The 21,585-nt window shown below is 34.9% G+C and overlaps 1 protein-coding gene across 6 annotated transcripts in view; it reads right to left on the bottom strand.

Moving 5' to 3' along the window:
• LOC113401069 (arfGAP with SH3 domain, ANK repeat and PH domain-containing protein) overlaps positions 1–21,585 on the bottom strand; it is a 60,530-nt gene that overhangs the window by 4,071 nt on the left and 34,874 nt on the right. Inside the window, exons 5-15 of one of the 6 annotated variants that reach the window (XM_064220362.1) lie at positions 18,145–18,390; positions 17,612–17,873; positions 13,513–13,737; positions 6,901–7,123; positions 5,547–5,727; positions 4,342–4,623; positions 3,928–4,047; positions 3,058–3,271; positions 2,319–2,420; positions 1,649–1,761; positions 135–185 (exon numbers count right to left, since the gene is read on the bottom strand). In XM_064220362.1, coding sequence (XP_064076432.1) covers positions 135–185; positions 1,649–1,761; positions 2,319–2,420; positions 3,058–3,271; positions 3,928–4,047; positions 4,342–4,623; positions 5,547–5,727; positions 6,901–7,123; positions 13,513–13,737; positions 17,612–17,873; positions 18,145–18,390 — 2,019 coding nt within the window. The remainder of the gene's footprint in view (positions 1–134; positions 186–1,648; positions 1,762–2,318; positions 2,421–3,057; positions 3,272–3,927; positions 4,048–4,341; positions 4,624–5,546; positions 5,728–6,900; positions 7,124–13,512; positions 13,738–17,611; positions 17,874–18,144; positions 18,391–21,585) is intronic. The other 5 variants (XM_064220440.1, XM_026640792.2, XM_064220460.1 and 2 more) reach the window with 5 other exon arrangements.

Raw genomic sequence — 21,585 nt, 5'->3', positions numbered from 1 at the left:
CTACTGATAACATGAAAAAAAAAAGTTTTCGACGTTCTCTTGACAATAAACACGAGGAATCACAAAAAAATATAACGTAGAGGACGTAAACGGTAAGCGATTAAGTACACAAAGCTCTCTCATTCTTTCGTTACCCTTTTCAGTTTTCCTTTTACAGCATTTTCCAGGTGCAATCTATTTTTCTTCTGAAGCAAAAACAAATACACCTGTATGTACTGCATGTCAAATATTATTTATTTGCTTCTATGTAAATAATGATTGGTGTACTTATCATAATTAACAATTTAAGTGTCATCGGCAAGTGTACATATGAATATATTCTAGTCCATGTTATTACAGACTGTCCATAACGATACACTAAAACTTGTAAAAAAAAATCAAATAATATATACGCATTAACGATCTGTGGAAACTACATTAAGCATTCAAACTGGAATTTGTCCTATAGTAAAATATTCAAATAGAAACCTATTTTTAGAAGAATGAAATTTTTAATTGTGTAAATTACTCATGAATTATGTATTTTAAAATGCTTTTCACACTATAAAAGGCATCGGCTATTAAAATAACGACTGAAATAATGCATAATGTATTTTTTATCTGTACAATTCTTTATTAGTTTCGATATTGTTGTATTATGTGTGTCAAACTTTATTTAGTATAGGTTTACTGAAACAACGCGACATAAACCTCAATACAATTTAAATATCAAATAGTCTTTGCTCATACATCATTATCTCTTTTGGTTTATGTTTTACCTTTAGCTTAGTTAACTTGTATAATAATAATTATTCAATTTTAAAGCTAATTCTTCTTTAGTGGTACATACAAAAATAGATTCATTGGGACAACGTGACTACAAATCTACTAAATCGTGTTTTTTTTTCAACCAAATAAAAAATGAGGCAAACGTGTAAATCGAATTCTTACTGGTAAGTGGTCACATCTGCCCTTCTTCTGCCAGACATGTATGCGTTGAATTTCACTACAGATGTTAATGTTAATTAGGAGGGAGGCCACGAATATTCGGCTACTCTTCGGCATCCGGAAAACAGTATGTACTTGTCTGTTATATAATTGATGTCCTACTGACCAATTTCGGCAATGGCGACTAATCTCAAGATTCGACTAAACAACTAAGCTAAGGTATGTTTATTACCTATACAGTCTCTATTCCCTCACTCCTATTCTCTAATAGGTCGGTAAATCCGACTCGACTGGGAAGAGTTCAGGCGCATGACCAGTGACCACGTGCTCTTTCCGAAGCGCAGTGTACACACTTATAACTACAGACTCTACGCTCTAGGCTGCTATTGCGAATTTTTAAACGAAACACCCCAATAATGCTTATCGGCCTGACCTGGGGATTGTACCCAGGACCTAAGGATCTGTGGTTTATGTCTACCTTTCGATCACTTAGTGAATATTTGACACTTGAAAAAATATATATTAGAGCTGCATTAAGTGATCGTTTTCGTGTGAAACCATTATACACCGTCAGCGCACCGTCAATCATGGGAACTGAGTTGTCGATGCCTAACATTCAAAGCCGCTGACAAGAGCATGGCCGAATACTCAGTATTTGTGATTCGGGCAGACGAGTAGTCGTGGCTGTAAGGCCCGTGCGTACGCGTGACGTCAGACTCACCTTCCGCGGGGGCGGCGTGGGCTCGTCGCGGTGCGCGCCGTTGTGCAGCGCGGCGGGCGGCGGCGTGGGCGGCGGCTGCTGCGGCCGGTGCTTCACCGCGCCCACCGGCACGCCTATTCAGTCAGACGCACGTTAGGACACTCCGAATACACATAGTATGTCTCCACCCGTCTACGAGGCGATCTGTCGTCGAGCCGAGCCAAATTATATTTAACACTCGAGGAATCAACCAGACTTATGGTACTGAGGATACATTCAGCGAGCAAACACTGGCTCAGACTAAACTATGCTGCCAGCCGTACAGATACGAGTCCACTAAATACTTTCCCAAGTGAGTAAATATCCAAGTGCCACTAGTAGTAGGGTTGTCACATGAGAAAAGATAAACTAATTATTGTGAATGTTTTCTCATCATTGTAATAAATATCTTTTTTTATAGTGCGCACAATAGAAACGTAACAAATTAATAATTTATTATTATTTGTACTATAAATTATTATATATTGTTTGGTTTTTCTTTTCTTTTTAAACGACGCTTCGCACTACATACACGATCGAATCAACGGCGGCGGCAAGCGAACATGAGTGTTCACTATCCCACCGTCGCAATATTACTAGTGTGTCAGTAATGCGTCAGCGAGATGCACACACGGGCGGAGGGGGGGCGTACCGTGCAGCGAGCGCGCGGCGTCGGCGGAGGGCGAGGGCGTGGAGCGCGCGTGCGCGGCGGGCGGCAGCGGCGCCGCGCGCTTCTTCAGGCTGCCGATGTTGTCTGCGGACACGTCAGGGCCGATTTGCTTCGTTTCGATATATTTACTGACAGCTCGGATACCTACTTGTGCATTTTATGTGGCACAGATGGGGGGCTGACATTAAAAGCATGCTTATATGATGACAACTACCTATGACCGGATTTAAAGGTCTGGAGACCCTGGACCGCAGAGGAGCGGAGATCCTGGGGCAACACGGAGTAACTCCTATGTATTATTTTACAAATTAATTTGAACAATTTCTTTTTTGTCAGTGAGATGTTATTTACAAATTAGTAATTGCTCATTAGTTACATTTTATGCTCATAATAAGCATGCTCATTTTTTTCATGTATAGCTTGGCCAGTAGTTTTATTGAAAAAGTATATACATAATATATACAATGTATGCTGTACATTTACTATAAATAGTTTCAAGCGCCATTAACTTAGTTACAAAACTTGTAGGTATATCCTAATTGTACACACTTGTAACATCCATCACCCCACCACCACTGTACCATGTACCATATACCATTTATACTTATCTTTCGGAGTGTACTTTACTGTCTTTGTCTTTCACTATATATAATATAAAGTTGGAAGAGTCGAGCGGTATATCATCATAGAAAAATATATCTTCCGTTATAGTCATACTCACAAACATTTGGCTTCCTCGGCAGCGTTGTCGGCGTGGGTGGAGCATGATGCAACGAATCACATGTGGAAGACCTGGAGCGAAGCACTGGGGAATCACCACCACCACCACCACCACCAACCCCACTCCCCCCGCACGTACCCGCGTATGACGGAGGCCGAGACCTCGGACACTTCTTCTCTGGCGTCACGCTACCGTTTTGCTGAAAATTAAGGAACTGCTTGACTCATTTAATTGTTTTATATGGAGGAATAAAACCAACGCCCAAATGGCTATCCGGATTAAATATGAGTAAATATATGACACAAAACGGGAATATGCGACTCCCGCAACGACATGTAACAAAAAAAGGGGGGCGTTATATATAGAGATATAACTGTAGGATACTTAACCCTCGGAAAGGCGGAAACTTGGACGATTTTACTAATTCAAAATTAGCTCAAAGTTAAAAACATTAAGATTTTCGAACATAATATTATTTGTGACTAATTAACACCTAAAAGATTTTGGAATAATTACTCTTTTATAAATTTAAATTTAGTAACACCCATTCAAAATTACGTTAATTTTAAAAAATATATTTGATTTGCGATATTAAAGCCTATTATTACCGTTGTAGGTAACCTTGTTAAACTGAGATTTAATGTCATGCGTGCGCGACACAGTACCGTGCGTGTACATGAGTTATGTCATTTGACGCGAGCGTACTAAAGTATGCTGACGTTGCAATTATAAATTAATTTTATTTTACTTCAATAGATTTCAGTCATTTGAATTATTCCAATCCGATATTTAACTGAAAACATTTCGACATACAATAGTTTTTGATATACAAAGGCGTTGTATTCGCTTTACGAACATATCGATATTTACCCTTTCGTCGATAACCGTGTCGTCGTCAGAGAAATCCGTCGAACCGTCGTCGTGCGATAGATTCCAATCGATATTTATATTTTCATATATGCTCTTCTCCCTCTTATCCACACTTTCGAGCTAAAAATTAATTACAACATTTCATGAGACGTAGCCGAGTGTTTTAAGCGTTATGCTACATCCACACTCGTGTCCCGATCCGTTTGCACCAAATACTCGGTAAATGCAGGAAAAACAAACGCCGACATATTTGCGAGTAATTCCAAACATGACACGTTGAAGTATCTTTAACTACTGTCAACAAGGTGTGTCGCTAGTACACTAATACTCCATACATGAAATACTCATTATTAGTACTATTGTTGAAATTTGTAATTTGAAAAAATATTTTGGTACAAAACCGCTGTAACTCACCAATTCCTGACATGCATGATGTCCTAGTTGCCTGGCAATCTGTAACGCGGTTCTCCCGTTGGCGTCCTTCAGCGTCGAGTCTGCGCCGGCCTTGAGCAATAGTTTCATCGGTTCCGTCCTATCGATCGCCGCACACAGATGTAGGGCCGTCATACCAGACAACGTCGCCTTATCTAGGACTTGAGAGCCACCGTTTTGGACTAGAAAATCGACTATGTGCAAACATGAACCGTCACCGAGTTCACGCGATATGGCTAGATGAAGAGCTGTCTCGCCACAATCCTGAAAAGAAGACACACTATTTTATTTTTATTTAACATAAGTAGATTGGCAAACGGGTCACCTGATAGTTAGTCATCCTACTAAGGTTACCACCGCCCATAGAAATGATTCAGAAAGAAATATTAATCCAACCTTAGGAACTAACATGTTATATCCCCGTATTAGTGTAGTTACGATGGCTTACTCATCGTCACCCTTCAATCCCTTAAACAATACTACGTATTGTTGTTTGGTGTTATGATAAAATTACAACATAGAATATTGATTTACGGCAATTTCGTCCCAAATAAATTTAATAGGTCTGTCAATACATTCGACCAACTGTTAATTTAAACCATAAATAATTTCATAAAATGTACGTTGCAATTGACATTCGATTGACACCTGTCACTCAGAACAAGAAGTAAATTTCAACATCGAGTGTGACATTGTTATGACATCACTATCATTGGTGATATTTTTCTTGTTTATCTACACTTTTTATAATAGTTTATGGCATACCCATATTATGTTGGAATTTTGTGCTATATTTTGTATTCTCGACGAATATAATAGGCATGTGTATCCATGTCACTTGTTATAATTTTTTAAATTTGAATTTGTACACAAATTATCATATATTATCGTATATAAACGCAAAAATAACCCTGTCTGTCTGTTGCTCTTTCGCGGCCAAACCACTGAATCGAATTTGATGGAATTTAGTATGAGGCAAGCTAAAACTACTTTTTATGCCTAACAACTAAAACTGAAAAAAATTACCAACCCATAAAACGCCAATCAGTTCACACAATATAGCAGACATAATGCCAAAAACTCTTATTTTCCCATAAAATATAATTATACAAACGATATCAACTTTAATATTTATTATAAAAAATAAAAACGTCAGTCATTTCAGAAAATAAACATACATCACTCACCGAACTAGGTAAGGCCGATCCAAAATCCGCACCCTCTGCGTACGCTTGCAACAAGTTCTGCAGGTGACCGTTGTTAACTGCGTGCTCAACTTCCGAGAGCCGTTCAGCTGCATCCCTACAAGTCCTCGCCGCCCACGTTCTATATACGTACTTCTCTCGTATAAACCTTAATCGTTCCTCCCTGTTAACAAATACTTTATTAAGCCTATATCGAAACAACAAAATTGTCGACTCCAAATATTTTATCCTACTTCTTACCAGAATTTACAGGTTCTTACAGAAATAAAAATGAAGAAAAATGTGCTGTATTTGGGAATTTTTCAAAAAATAGACATGCGAAATGCCACTTATCACTAGATCTCTGAAAGTATAGATTCGATTGACTTGAAATTTAGCGTTGTTAGTCTTGTCGCGAAATATTTTTTGGAAATTTGAACTTCAAGGGTCGTCCCTTGCAATTGAAATGGGAAGGGTGACTTTGTATAAATTTTACACATTCCGTATGAAGTCGGAGCGGACAGCTAGTTGTGAATGAACATTTCGAAAGTACTTACTGATTGTCTACGTAAATTACAAAATATACCTTACAAAATTAATTTGTCCTAACATTAAGTAGAAGGTAGACTTTACATAATATATACTATCAACGGTTTTCGAAATGGTATTTTTACGTGTCTATTAATTTTGTTTCACTTAACACACCTTACCTAACGAGTAACATTAGTTTGTAATCAAAACATACTCGTGTAACCAATATAATATTACAATGTAAAGTGTACTGTACAATACAACCGGAAAAAATATCTAATAAAATAATTGTCGCTAATGAAATTATCACATTTTGTATGTACTTGAGTCGCTTAACTTATATAATTGGGTAAATTTAAATACATATGGTCTTAGTATTAAATAAAAAAAATTATCAAACGAGTGCATTCAAGTGTTCCGTGCCACAAAAATATTTTTGATAAAACTGACGTTTAACGTCTGTCAAGATCTTTTTAATGTACGGAGTTTTGTTTCTTATTAAGGACAAAAGTCAAATAAACAACATTTAACATCGAATTGACGCGATATCATTGGTCGAGGACTTGAATAATCTATGATATATCGTTTTGTACGCCGACGAATTTGTTATAGGAACTTTGGGAGTAAAATTAAAGTGGATTAATAAAATAAACTTAACAAATGTAATCTAAATTGTATCACGCAAAATAAGACATATTTTAGTTGAGTTAAATTGTGTTGTATTGTAAACAAAGAGGTAACACAACATAGCTGTGCTGTTGGGAAATTGCATGGAATACGTAAATCTAAGGATTATCCTTAATTCTCCAAATGAACAAATACTCACATGGTACTCTCTGGCGTCAACTTGTCTCTTTCGTCCAGAGTATTTTCCATGACTTCATTGAACAGCTGGTTTCCCATATGCCTGGCCAGTAGAAGCTGAGACGTGCTCAACCTATCCAACGTTAATGATTGTATTCTTGATATATGAACACCCAATTCCCTATGACTTCCAGAACATTCTATACAAACGATCACGCCGAAGTTTGTTGACAGCCAGGTGGGATCTGTAAAGAATAACATTGATTTATTTATTGTAAACAATCGTATGTTTACTTATTTAGTAGGCATGTCTTTTATACTATTACTAACTATAATACTATCTATAATACTTAGTTATCTAACTTATCTTAGCTTATAAGGTTTGTGGCGCATAGCGATGTAAAGGAAGATTAATCTTTCTTAAAGAGCCATTTTGTTTATTAGAAAAATATGAAAGTAACTAGAAAGTCGATAATATGATTCTTGTATAAATACATCTTGTCCTCGTAACGTTTAAGGTTCTATAGGTCACGAATAGAAGTCGCAAAAACATTACGTTTCGCGAAAACAATGGGAATGCATTATGCAACAACAAGTGAGTATCGTGTTCATTGAAACAATATACATTTATCGAGCAATTAACACCATTTCCAATTAACACTATAACAATGAATAGAAAATTTATGCTTTTTTAAAAATTATAAAAAAAATCAGTAACTTTTTTTTAGATATTTGAAAAAATATAATTATATTAACGAACCGTACCTAACACGTCTTTCAATTACACTTATATAAATCTGAATAATTTCCTTGAATAGATCTATATCAGTATACTTCCCATTTAAATTATCGACATTTTCATAAAAAAAAACTTAACAAATTAAATCTATTTTGTATATTTTTGATGTCTATACTCTCACGCACACTGAGACATTTTGTAAGCACGAACGTCACTCACTCATATATTAATGCACTCCGATAATATTTTAAAGTGAGTGAATAGATCTATACCAGGTTCGAATTCCGGGTCGAGCAATATTTAGTATTTTAAGATTGGTTGTCAACATTTCATTATGATCCTCGATGATCATATGATGGATTGTCATAATATTACTATATTTTATTAGGATCGATGACATTAGGTTAGTATTACTATCGATGTCTATTCGATTTTTTTGGAATTTATGTCGTATTCGGCGAAAAAGGAAACCACCGAATATCAAATGAAATTCTTGTACTAGATATCCATCAAAGCGCATTGAGGATAAGCACTCCTTGCCCTTAACTTTTATATAGCGCTTTTGCCCAGAAACGGGAATTATCAGGTTGTTACTGTTAAATTATATGTACATACAGATATATTTTTTTAAATTATGGATCAATAAAGATACATTTTCTTTATGTTTTATTTATGAATAAATAATCTATAATAACTCTAATCTAATATATTTTAAGGTTTACATTTATAATGAACATTTTAATATATAATGGTGCGCAACTCATACAAGCGCATAAGTACTAATTTCCCCCTTTTAATTGTACGAGGTTTTTGTTGCTTAGAACGTCACGCTTCCGATGACACGAATAACAAGTTTGTTAAGGAGCGTTTACTTTAACAACAACAGTCGTATTTACTTTATCATGCTTTTTCATACAAGACATAAAATTCGTCCTTCATTAGTCGTGCCTATAAAAACAATGACAATTTGACGTTACAAGTGTAGCTTCATGAATGTTGTAATTAGTAATTACTGTTATCGATATGTGAGAGGAAGTCGACTTCCTACTGGTACTGAAATTCCGATCAGCTGTCAAGGTCTGCGCGGTCAAGTATCGTAGTGGAGATTTATAAATAAATAGGTAAAGACAAAACAGTTCAGTTCTTTTATCTCCTTTGGTTTTCAAACGACGATATTGTAATATAAAAGAACTTTAGTACATAATTGCACATTACAAAAGTTTCAATATAAAAAAGGTTGCAGCTACATAAAAGCGGACATCAAAATAAAATTTTATTTTACTACACTTTCGGATACTCAAGTTTATAAAACATTAGGCAGATGGAGCGCGCGGAGCATTTTAGTGAAAAAACAAAAGCGAATAAAAAGGTAAAAAAGAATACAAATTCTCGGTAGCGTGTGTAGAAACAATTAGTGTGTATGTACAATTAGTTAATACGTCAATAATTCATAATTAAAGTCATATCACTTTTGTCGTATAACAAAAAGACGCGTCGTTTCGTGCTACCCCATGTTTTATAATCTCGTTCGCATGTCTCATTCCTGTTTAAATACAAAGACATAAAATCAATCACTTATTAAACGTTAAAATATTAATTTAGTTTATCCATTTAAATATAGTTTAATAGTATATTATCGTCGTGGCTGGCAAAGTAGGCAATTGCTGGATGAGTAAATTTAAAGTAGGTACATGCCGCTGGCGAGGACTCTCATAACGCAAGTCAGCCATTTCTGCAGAGGCTTCGTAAAATGCTTTTGTAAAAAAAATAGATAAATAAAATTCTATATAATAAATTTTTTTTTTAAAGTAATTGAAAGAAAAAGTAATCATTTCAAATTTGTTAGTTTTCCCGCCAATTATTTTTATTTTGTTTGTCTGCCTTTGTCCTGTACAAAGATAACGCAACAATGCAACTTAGTGACGGTCTTAAAAGAAGGATTCGAAACGAAACGAATCAAAATTAAAATAAACCAGTAACTTTCATAGTACTTTCCGGTGATAGAAATTTGAGATAAACTTTAAAAAATATATTTCCACAATACTTGGGTAAATCATTTTTACTCTTCGATTCAAACATTTCTTTGTAACCGTTAAATGTGATATTTTAAAGGAATGCATAATTAAATCTAATATGACTATATATTTTATACATTAGCTTGACCTTATACGTACGCGCCTGATAAGTTCGATTTATTCGTCGTGATTAAAAATAGTCTTTAATTGCATAGTGATGATTAATTACAATAAAATAATAAAATGATCATTATGACAAATGTAATTTCTTCTTTTTTACCACTCCTGTAATATTTAATACGTTTTAAATTTATAATAAAATAAGGTTTGCATTTCAGTTGCCAATTTCAAGCGACTATGTAGATCCTGTGCGCGCGCATCTCTAAAAATCACTATACATTTTTTTTTTTTGATAAAGCGCTAAAAAAGTAACCCTTATTTCAAAAATATATAATTTTACCATAACCATAGTCGAGTCTTGTTTCCAGTTTAACAAGAGTTTATAACGTCCTGGTTATGAAGCTGACAGATCCGAAACCTGGATGGCGGATACGTGGTCTACATATAGAAATTACTTTCATATACTTTGTGCGTATTTCCTTTACATGTTGGATGAAGAGATTTTTCAGTTATATTTCTATTTATTTTATTATGTATTTTGTTTTATAACATTGGTAGGCAAACGGGCCACTTGATGGTAAATGGTCGCCACTGCCCATAGACATTGGTGCCGTAAGAAATTTTACCGATCAGTGCGCACCCTTCCATGGGAACAAAAATGTTAAGCCCCTTGTGCCTGGAGTTACACTGGCTCACTCACCCCTCAAACCACAACAACCAAACGACTGTTTGACGGTAGATTATATGATGAGTAGGTACTGACCAGACAGGCTTGCACAAATCCCTTCCGCCAAGTATAAGCATAAACATTTATTTTTTATTGCACATCATGTACAGAACAGATGGCATCAGGTTACCAGGAAAAGATATAAGGAAAAAAAATGGCCACACAAAGGCCAAGGTAACGCTTATAAAGCTGTAACGATCACTCAGATTTATTTATTGTATTCATTTCTTTAACATAATATGTATTTAGAAAATTTCATACAAATCTATTCACAAAATCAAAATTAAAATATACTTTATTCAAGTAGTCTTTTACAAGCACTTTTGAATCGTCATTTAACAAACTATATTAAGTGAAGCTACCACTGGTTCGGAATGTATATTCTACCGAGGAGAACCGACAAGAAACTCAGTACTTACTCTTTTTCAACATCTAAAAATACAGTCATGTTAGTTAAATACAATTATATATGCATGTTATATATCCTGCCTGGAAGTCAACAAGCATTAACTCCACCCTTTTTTATCATCTGTATAATCTTGTATCGAATAATATGCCTTGTTTACCAAAGTATTTTTTACAAATGATTTGAATTTATGAAACGGCAAAGTTAAAAATGTATGCACATTAAAACTATGACGCAAAATTATTCGTTCAAACGAACGAACTGCGGTTTTAAACAAATGAGTTTCGTTACACATTTGTTTATCGTATATCAGACAGAAAGAAAGAAAATGGAAAACGATCAAACGTCAAATGGTTAATGGTTAGAAAACTAACAAACAAATGTCTTCTGGATATTGTAAAGAAATGTTAATTACTACTGGTCGCCCATTGGTCGAAATTTGATCGCAATTAATTGCTAATAAGATTTCAGATACGTCGATTCGAAAGAGAGGAAAAATGAGGCTAAGCTAAATGATACCTAGTCAATATTACAATTAAAAACTTTAAGAAATGGCACAAAACACGATATTGAGTTTATGTGTTACATAACATGTATTATATATTGCTATATTATATATATACTATAGCATATGCATTTAAAAAATAGATGGCAAACGAGCGGGAGGCTCATCCGATGAAAAGTAACTTCCACTGTCCATGGCCATCTGCTACACCGAGGGGTTTACAAGTGCATTGTCCCGTTTTGAGGAATAAGTAAGCTCTTTTCTTGAAACTTTGAAATAATTTAATATAATACATTTGTAAAATACAGAATACGATGTATTATTGTATTTTATTCCTTTTCTATATTTACGTTACCTTTACCAAATCTCACACACATCCGTGCGCAGAGTTCAATATGCTTACAAGAAGTACAAAGTTTTCTCTTCACGTATTTATCAATACTAATATTATAAAGAGGTAATTTTTTTTTTGTTTGTATGTAAGGGGTAACTTCCGCAACTAATGTTTAAATTATATATTTTTATTCAGTAGTAAAAAGCTACATTATTCCTGACTCCTGTAAGGTGTAAATTATATTTATATTAAAACATTTTACGTACTAACAAATTGTACCTGCGTGATGTCAATCGAAGCTGAAGATTTTATAGCTGAAGTTTGCAAAAGGTTTTTATACAGATGGTACAATGTGGCTTCCGGTAGAGTATTATAGAGCTAGGATAGGATATCACTTATGATAACAAAGCCACTAGGTAAAATAGGCATTTGGATTGGCGTCAGACAGGCCGCCGACCTTAAAGTCCGCTAAATCGGTTTTCTCGGAGCGATATTAAACACAGCGACGACCGCAAATAAATGGAGCAAGCTAATCACGGTGATATACAACAGATATTTATGTAAATGAGATATCGTAATATTGAAGTAATTGTTAATTTCATTCAGACAAATCATAATAAATGTTGGTTTGGGCTTTGTGCAAGCCCGTCTTCGTAGGTACCACCCACTCATCAGATATTCTACCGCCAAACAGCAGTACTCAGTATTGTTGTGATCCGGCTTGAAGGGTGAGTGAGTCAATGTAACTACAGGCACAAGGGACATAACAACTTAGTTCCCAAGGTTGGTGGCGCATTGGCAATGTAAGGAATGGTTAATATTTCTTACAGCGCCATTGTCTATGGGCTGTAGTGACCACTTAACGTCAGGTGACCCATATGCTCTTCTGCCAACCAATGCCATAAAAAAAAACAATTTAAAACAATATACAAATAGAAGCCAGCCAGAGACAGAGAGAGAGAAAAATGGTATTTCTTGGAGGAGACATTTACCCGTAAGGAGTCCGTACAAAATACGGAGTCGCAAAAAATCCAAGCATCGCTGTTTGAATTAACATAAGTAACCTACCCCAAACCGACTGGCACAAAGACAATAATACCGTATTACATGTAATAAAAGAAAATATTTATTGTGTCAGTTAAACAGGCTTTAAACAATGAATCGTTTACGTAATTGACACAGGTACAGCTTAATTGCAGATAACAATCATGATTGCCATAGTTACGAATGTACCATCAGCATTTTAAGCATAATTTAAATACTTATAATGACTCTTGTATTTAGCGTAATAGAGACGGATAAGACATTTCCTTTGTAGTAAACTTTGATTGTTATTTTTATTGTTACAAAGTGATTGATAATTGTTATTTCAATGTAGTAAACCATCATAAAGATTGTTATTTTATGAAAAAATATGTAAGTTGATAATAAATAATACAAATCCAACCGAGATTTGTGAGAATAAAAATTTAAAGGCAAATTTACTAATAACATGAATTGCATATTGCTTTAGTCGAATCTGTCTATCAAACGTATATCCATCATCTGATTGGTCGGCTTGGTGAATTAGGCTCCAGAACTCTAAGAGAAATGTTTAGCCTAACATTAACAAAACATAATAAAGTGTTAGTAATCGTTGTCGACATACCAAAGAATTGCAAACACTTGCAGAAAATTACGCAAACTTAAGAAAAAAGATCAAACAGCACTACATTGGAACAGAATACAGAAATATTATAAACGCAAGTGTAACCAGATAATATTAGCGAGACGTAAGTAGCCACTTACCATTAGTTGAACTACAGTCCGCACACACTTGGTTCCCAGGCAACGACCGCACCGCTCGTATTATGGAACGCTGCAAGTCCATCAATGAGTGACCGTTATCGTTGCTTTCCCCGGCTTGCTGATGGAACGCCCTCATCAACGCACCTTCTTTACAATTGACGAGGACTGACGTCCACGCCCTCTGTTCGTTCTCATCTTCAGCTTGAAAATGGTATGTTCGGTTGTCTGAAACACAGATATTTAGTGGCACATCAAATTTATGTACTTATTTCTTCTAAACGCGACTGTCATGGTTTCGCCAGAAATGCATACAATTAATCAGGCTAAAATTACAAATGCGAATGTAACTCTATCCGTCTGTTTGCTACCTGGTCACGGTTGGACGTATTTTTGGACTTAAATAAAAACCTTAGACCGTATTGGTTATCACGGTTAGGATACAGACGCAGAGAGTCGCAGGGACCAGCGAGTATTGACATAAACATTATTGTACGTCGGTTTTGTTGATGGCGAATTTTCGGTTCATGTTCTGTATTCATCTTATTCAGATTCACCGAACCGTATTAATCCTGTTTAGATAAAGACGCTTTGATCATGTTTAAAACTGATGCTGTAAAATTTCCATCTCATTACATTTCCATTTTATCTGAGTAACGGTAAAGTATCTAAATGATATATCTCTTTCTTTCATTAGAATGAAACAAATTAATACATTAACAACCTGTAAATTTCCCACTTCTGGGCTAAAGCCTCCTCTCCCTTTGAGGAGAAGGTTTGGAGCATATTCCACCACGCTGCTCCAATACGGGTTGGTGGAATACACATGTGGCAGAATTTCGTTGAAATTAGACACATGCAGGTTTCCTCACGATGTTTTCCTTCACCGCCGAGCACGAGATGAATTATAAACAAAAATTAAGCACATGAAAATTTAGTGGGTTTGAACCCGAAATCATCGGTTAAGATGCACGTGTTCTAACCACTGGGCCATCTCAGCATTCTATAAATTCAAATAATGTTATAGATAAATATATAATGATATAGATAAATTAATGCAATAACATAATGAGATCCCACGCAATGTACAAAAGTACATAAAAAAATCCGCAAAAGATACGAAAACCTATATGATACAGAACTAAGTATCTATGTATTTCTATGAATTTACATTAAATTAAATACATTTCCAAAAAATTAAATTAGCTGGCGATAGAAACTTTAAGACAACAGAGATCAGAAGTGATTATGCGTTCATTAATAATATAGTTGAACTTAATAATTTTAGATTGATTAAATTTTACGTTCTGGTTTATATAATTAAATTTTTTACGCAATCATTATTAAAGTCTAACTAAGACTCGACGAAGCGAGCCGGGAATCGCTATTGGTTTACAATAGCGCAAAATCGCTCATCGTAATCACGTCAGTTGCAAACGTATTTGAAATTGACAGCGCAATTACCATCATCAGCACGAATATATTAGCTGCAAAACACGATGAGATTTCAAAATGTAAAAACATTACGTAATTAGCACCATACCTGCATGCCTTATCTCCGAAACCAAGTAGAAATGCTGAAAAAAATCATACATTTTTTTTATCTTCCACGGACTGGTTATCAGTGACATTGTACCGATGAAATAAATAAAGATAAAATATTATTTAACAATCGTCTATAAAACTGCGCAAATGATAAATTTGTCGTAAGAGCGATGCACTTATCTGCTCTAGGAGATTTATTTTCTTTTTAAACTTATGTATATTTGCGAATATTTATTTAATTGATTTTTGTTTTAATTCGTAAAGGTCAATGAAATATAAATGATGTCTAGAGGATCCCACGTGTAGATAAATAGCGTGGGTAATCCTTGCGACGTTTTGCTTTTCGCTATTTTAATTAGCTGATTGATTTAGTTATTAACTAGCTTATACGTCTGCAGATTAGGTTCAGACTACAGAGAAGGTAGATTCGAATATTGGGTCTAACAATAAAATTTTAAGGTTTTTCTTTTAAGTAATTTCGGTAGCAGCTCGGAGTTATTAGGAAAGTACGTTAGATGCCTGATCTATCTCCAGATTACCTACCTATTGTGATGAGAGAGGGGCGATAGCCAGCTGGTTTGATAATATCTACATAGGTGATTATTCTTTATGAAGAATGGCAGCAGCGACTGAAGGCCATTTAGGAAGTAAATATAAATTTGTCTGCGAATATTTGAGAGGCATTTTTGTCTCTCAAATATATTATATTTATGTTGTAAGAGTATTTAGTCAGTCAGTCTGTAGTTCATCATCTACTTCATTTTAGTATATCTTTTAAAATAAAGTATTATATTATATTTTTAGTCTTATAAATGAATTAATGAAAATAAAAATAAAAACTAGTGGCTCCCTAGCCAGAGCCAGTGTAACTACAGGCACGAGGGACTAACAACTTAGTTTCCAAAGATGGTGGTACATTGGCGATGTAGCGAATGATTAATATTTCTTACAACAGTCTATAGGTTACCACTCATCATTAAAAAAATGTTGTTGTGCCTATACTACTATTTTGAACATTGTCGTACTCCAGCTTGAAGTCTGCTGAATACACAAATTAAATCGTACTTTTTTCAACTAGACTCTCACATGGAATTTTATTTTTTACCAAGACATACAACAGCAAAATAACGGTTCGAAATGTAGATCAAACTTGTCACTACTTAAATGTATCACGTCATCATAATTTTCTTACTATCTTTACTAATACATATTCAACAATAATATACGTTTATAATGTTTTATAACAAAAAAAAATTAAATTATCTGTGAAAATGCTCCCATATGGGAGCTTATCAGTTCTTTAGTGTTGCTATAAAATTCGTTAACGATTATTTACGCTTCTTCCTGTTTGTCTCACATCGTTAACACTGTAGCTCACAAATTGATTAATGTAAACCAAAAACAATCCATAATATAGTCTTCAAACTGTTATTAATTTGATGTTCATAATCAAAGACTTTGTCATGATTACAAACACTCATATCAAAATCAATTAACGAATAATCAATTCACATAATTCGTTTGCAACAAGGAAATTCGAAATAATCGTATCTTGAAAATTTCCGGTATTCAGGTCAATGATTCTGAGTTGAATTTTCAAAGTATTTGGTATCATGCCTCGATGGACGAGACTTATGACATGACAAATACAGAACAAAGATCATATTCGATGAAGTTGTTCCTTTGGGATATCTTCGAGTGATGATGCGGACAAAAGCATGTAGAATTTCGCTTAACATTTTTCCTTTACGAGACAACTATTTCCCTAGTGCATGAAGCCGTGTCCGAGTTTAGCTCATTTCGCGTTTGTGCATTTTAATATTTACGACCTAAATGTTTTAAAAAGCTCGTGAATTCAAGAAAAAAAGTTAAATTAAAACGAAAAAACTTAAATAGGTTAAGCAAATGAATACGTCATTAATAAAATATTTTTATGAGTTCAGTTTTTACGTAAAGGTTGAAAATGCACATATCGATATCGGTACGATGATAAATTATATTGAGAGGACATTTATTTAAATTTACATACTTTATTTTTTCCGTTTATATATAATAGTATGTAAGTACCACGATGACGCTTATCTATACATATAATAAAATTGGAGTGTTTGTTTGTAATATTAAAATAACCCATTTTTACTAAATGCATTTGTATGTATACCAAAATAACATTTTTACAATTTTTGTTTGTCTGTCTGTTTGTTCCGGCTAACCTCTGGAACGGCTGAACCGTTTTCGACGGGACTTTCACAGTTGCAGATAGCGGATGTAATAAGGAGTAACTTAGGCTACTTTTATTTTAGAATTATATATAGAATAAAAATAAAATCACGCTACAATATCCAAATAACTTAAATTCAAACACCGCGCACGAAGTCGCGGGCACAGCTAGTTATTTATAAATATGATCACAAGACTACTTATGAATTGTCAAAAACTTTTAGGTACCTACATAGAATCTGTATCCGTATAATATTAATACAAAAAAGAAATCTGGAGCACATTTAATACAAGTAAAGTATTAAAAAAATGTCACGATAAACGTATAAATACTCACACGAGACTAGATCAAATGCTCTCTTATCCTCGGCGGCTACTTTAATCTGGCACGTCAACAAGTTCACCCGGGCCGGAGTTTTGTTCTCGTCGGCATGGAATATGTCCAAAAAACCTTCCGCGGTAACTCTACATCTTCTCTTCTGCCAAACCCTGCGTACTTTGCCTTCTGATTTCTTCAGGAGATACCCACTCCGAGTCACACCGTGCTGCTTGTCACCTTGTAATTGGTGAAGCGAATACCCGCCGACCGCCGCTGCGGCCTGTTGAAATTTAATATCTAAATGAAGTGTAAACTCCAATAACCTTACAATGAAACATCGGTGGTATCGTTGAAATGTTTTCTTAACCAAGCGCAACACAACAAATACTATTAATGCTCGTTGCTGTGTTAGCTTAGACTTTAAAAGGATTCATAAATAATCTCCTTTAGACACCTACTTTAGTTTCTTTAAATACTAACTGCATTATTGAAAGATAGATAGTTTCGTCTAATCGTTTTACTAGACAGCATATTATTTGCTCTAATCTTACCTCTCTGTCCTGCGGCGTCGCTGCTCGTAACATATTTCTCAGTTCTAACAGTCGCCGTCGCTCGTCGTCTTGTTGTTGCCTTATTTTCTGCAATTGTACGCTCAGATCCGCAACGTAAACACCGAAGTGCTCGATAGTCTTTAAGCCATCTTGAAAGTAATTTGTTTGTGCGTGATAGTACTCCACCAGGTGCTGCAGAAGTTCGATTCCCTTCTTTGTTTTTATTTCATTGAACTTTATCAGGTACTGGAACAATTTTTCAAACCACTATATGATTAAAAATGGAACGAAGCCAGCGTTTACCTACTACAGACAGAGAGACGCCGTAAGCTGCGCGTGGGCCTATTACCGCATCAGGGTATCATCACGCGTCGGGATCAACTCGAGTAGGAATCGCACTGTGGAAACACGCAAATTATTCGCCCTTCCGCAGCTAAAATTACATATGATGACGCACGCGTACGCGCATCGTACCATAGTAGATCCCGATTTGTATTTCGAAGTTGTGCAATAATAACACACGACCTTGCACAACTGTCTTGGCGTCTCGCCTGCTATTTATACTTTATCAATATATTTATTTTGTCGCCATTTATTTAACTAATTCGCTCATATAAACTTACTTCAACCTGACTATGATTTACAAAGCCGCGCTATCGTTTGTATAATTGCAAAAGCAAAGAAGGCAAGGCAGACGCGTGGGTTGGGTATGGTTTATCGAAGCCAGGAGTGCGTTCACGGTGGAACACAGAACAAAGCTAGGGTCAAGACAGCTCGGCAGCGGCCCTGCGCGGCGCAAGGCCGGTCGATGACCTGACGCTACAGTACCGCACTGGCTAAGGCACCTCTACCTTTCTTTTATTATTTACTGCACCAACCGCATTGTTCGATTAAGTTAATTATGTAACCGGAGATAAATTAAATAATATTTTGTTTAAATTATTGTTCGTAATCAAAATATATTTATTCTGATTGTTTTCTATTTGTTTTTTTATTTTTGTTTTAGAGCATTTTTTTTACTCAGACGTATTACGTTTCATTTTTAATCCCGGTACAGTTGCGAGTGCACACGCATATGATCAAATCTCATCAGGAAATGAAGTCAACGGAGCACATCAGCGTCACACCAGGTTCGTTCAAAAGGCAACCGTTAACTGCTTATAGTGAATGACTCACTTTCAATATAAAATACAAAAATAAGTGTTGTTTAATTTAATATAATTGTAAATGCTAAATTCAAGTACACTTTATTGTTTAAGTAGTAAAAATATAAGTGTATTAAATAACATAATATTTTAATTAAGCAAAAACAAAACAAAAGTGACGTAAAAAAACCTAAGCGAAATGAAACGGTCAATGTTTTCTTTTTTGGCTTCAATAAATCCACCACAAACTACAAATCAAAATCTCATATGAACGTTCAATAGCATTGAACTCTTCTCGAACTTCAGCTGCAATCAAACAGCAATCAATATCGTTCTTCAGTTTTCGAGTGAAACAAAAAAAAACACGTGATTTTTTCAATCTCGCATTTGCTTTGCACATAAAAGTGGATCGTTATCAGCATAAAAGTCGAACTGCATTAATGAGACAGTGGGTGCAATCAATTTCATGCTGGCAGTAGTGCAATAATATGCCCACGAACGTTTTAAATACACGCATACTTTAACGGCCATAGATAAGCCAGACATTTGGCATTCCAGAGCGACATGGTTTTTGAAAGTGCCAACGGATTGCAGCCCCGATAATTGATCATTGTTACGACTATACAACATTAAATAAATTTTCAAGCATTAGTGTTGGTTATTGTCACGACTCCTAGCATTCTCTACGCCTGTCTGCCGAGCAATACTTAAATTACTGTTAAATGTGAATCGATGTAATTATTAAGTACATATGTAGTCCGTAGTTTTTTGTGTCTATTACGTAGTGGCGTTTAAAATTATCTTTCAATCAAAATTGCATACATAAAATAAATCATAATTTGTACAAAGTAGAACAAAACGCGTTCATCGTATCGCGTAAAGCATCGTACAATTTGTTTTGTAGTGTGACAAAGTTTTATGTGACTAACGGCATTTGCGACCACAATGACCCGTCCGGTTGATGACAACGATACACTGCAATCACGAGCTGTTATATTACTAAGATTTTTTAATTACTCATTAAAATATTATAATTCTTAACGCGATTACAAGACAAATGTGTTTTATGAGATTTATAAAACTATTTTCATACTAAGTTTAATAAAAATAAAAATATACATTTTGTGGTTATAATTAATTAAATTTAATAATAAATTTAACGGCGTAAATTAGAACCACATCTTCACCTCCAAATTGAACAATCTCATTCCATTGGATTATTTGTATAAAAATAAGTATCTGAAGAATATTTTTTGGACAACTTATTATTAATCCCTTTTATACGGCGTTATGCGAAATGTTGTTATTATAAACACTTCAAGAAACAGTTTAAGCAAGAACTCTCCCATCGGCTGTCCCCGAAATGATTCTACTAGTGATAGCTTTATTCTGCGGGGCTTATGGAACTGGTGCGCTCAAAAAAAAATATCATAGGCTTAAGAACTTCAGAAAGAAGTCTCACGCACCATCCCTTACATCGTCAATTCGCCACTAACCTCGAGAACTAAGATGTTAAGACCCTCGTGCGTATAGTTTCACTGACAAATAATGATAACTCTATAAAATGGCAGGATAAAGCTAAACTTTAGACCCTTAATGTTGAATCATAATTATTAACTCATTTATAAAAAACCGGCCAAGTGCGAGTTGAACTCGCGCACGAAGGGTTCCGTACCATTATCTATAAAAAACGGCAAAAAAAATCATGTCTGTCATGGGAGCCCCACTTAAATATTTATTTTACTTTGTTTCTAGTATTTGTTGTTATAGAGGCAACAGAAATACATCATCTATAAAAAAAAAAACAAGCGTCTAATATCACGGTTCATGAGACACAGCCCAGTGACTGACGGACAGCACATTCTTAGTAATATGTGCACCCTGGTTACGGAACCCTAAAAAGGACAATGATACACGAAGGACGACTGACCCATGTTACGTCGGTCATTACACTCTCGGTTCACGATATGCTCGAACTAAACAATCACTAATGTTTGAATCGATTTTCAAACACAATAAAATAATATTAACCTAGATAATATATTTTCAACGATAGACGATTATATCGAAGTCAGTAAACTATAGCCGATGGCTCATATTGAAAGTGTTTTATAATACTATCCAATGAAGTTCGAACAATGAAGGGGGAAGTCAAAGAGGCTTTGTTAAAGCATTATGAAAAGATATTCATTTAATATTTACGGCAGGAATAAAAAAATATATAATGTGGAGTTTATAAATATGATTCCAACTGTATTATTTATGAGATAAACGCAATTGAATGGGCTTATAAGAA

This window comes from Vanessa tameamea, chromosome 2, assembly GCF_037043105.1.
Source record: "Vanessa tameamea isolate UH-Manoa-2023 chromosome 2, ilVanTame1 primary haplotype, whole genome shotgun sequence".
NCBI classification, from domain to species: domain Eukaryota; kingdom Metazoa; phylum Arthropoda; class Insecta; order Lepidoptera; family Nymphalidae; genus Vanessa; species Vanessa tameamea.
The sequence above is the reverse complement of the archived record's forward strand: the minus strand, read 5'-3'. Positions and strand labels throughout refer to the sequence as shown.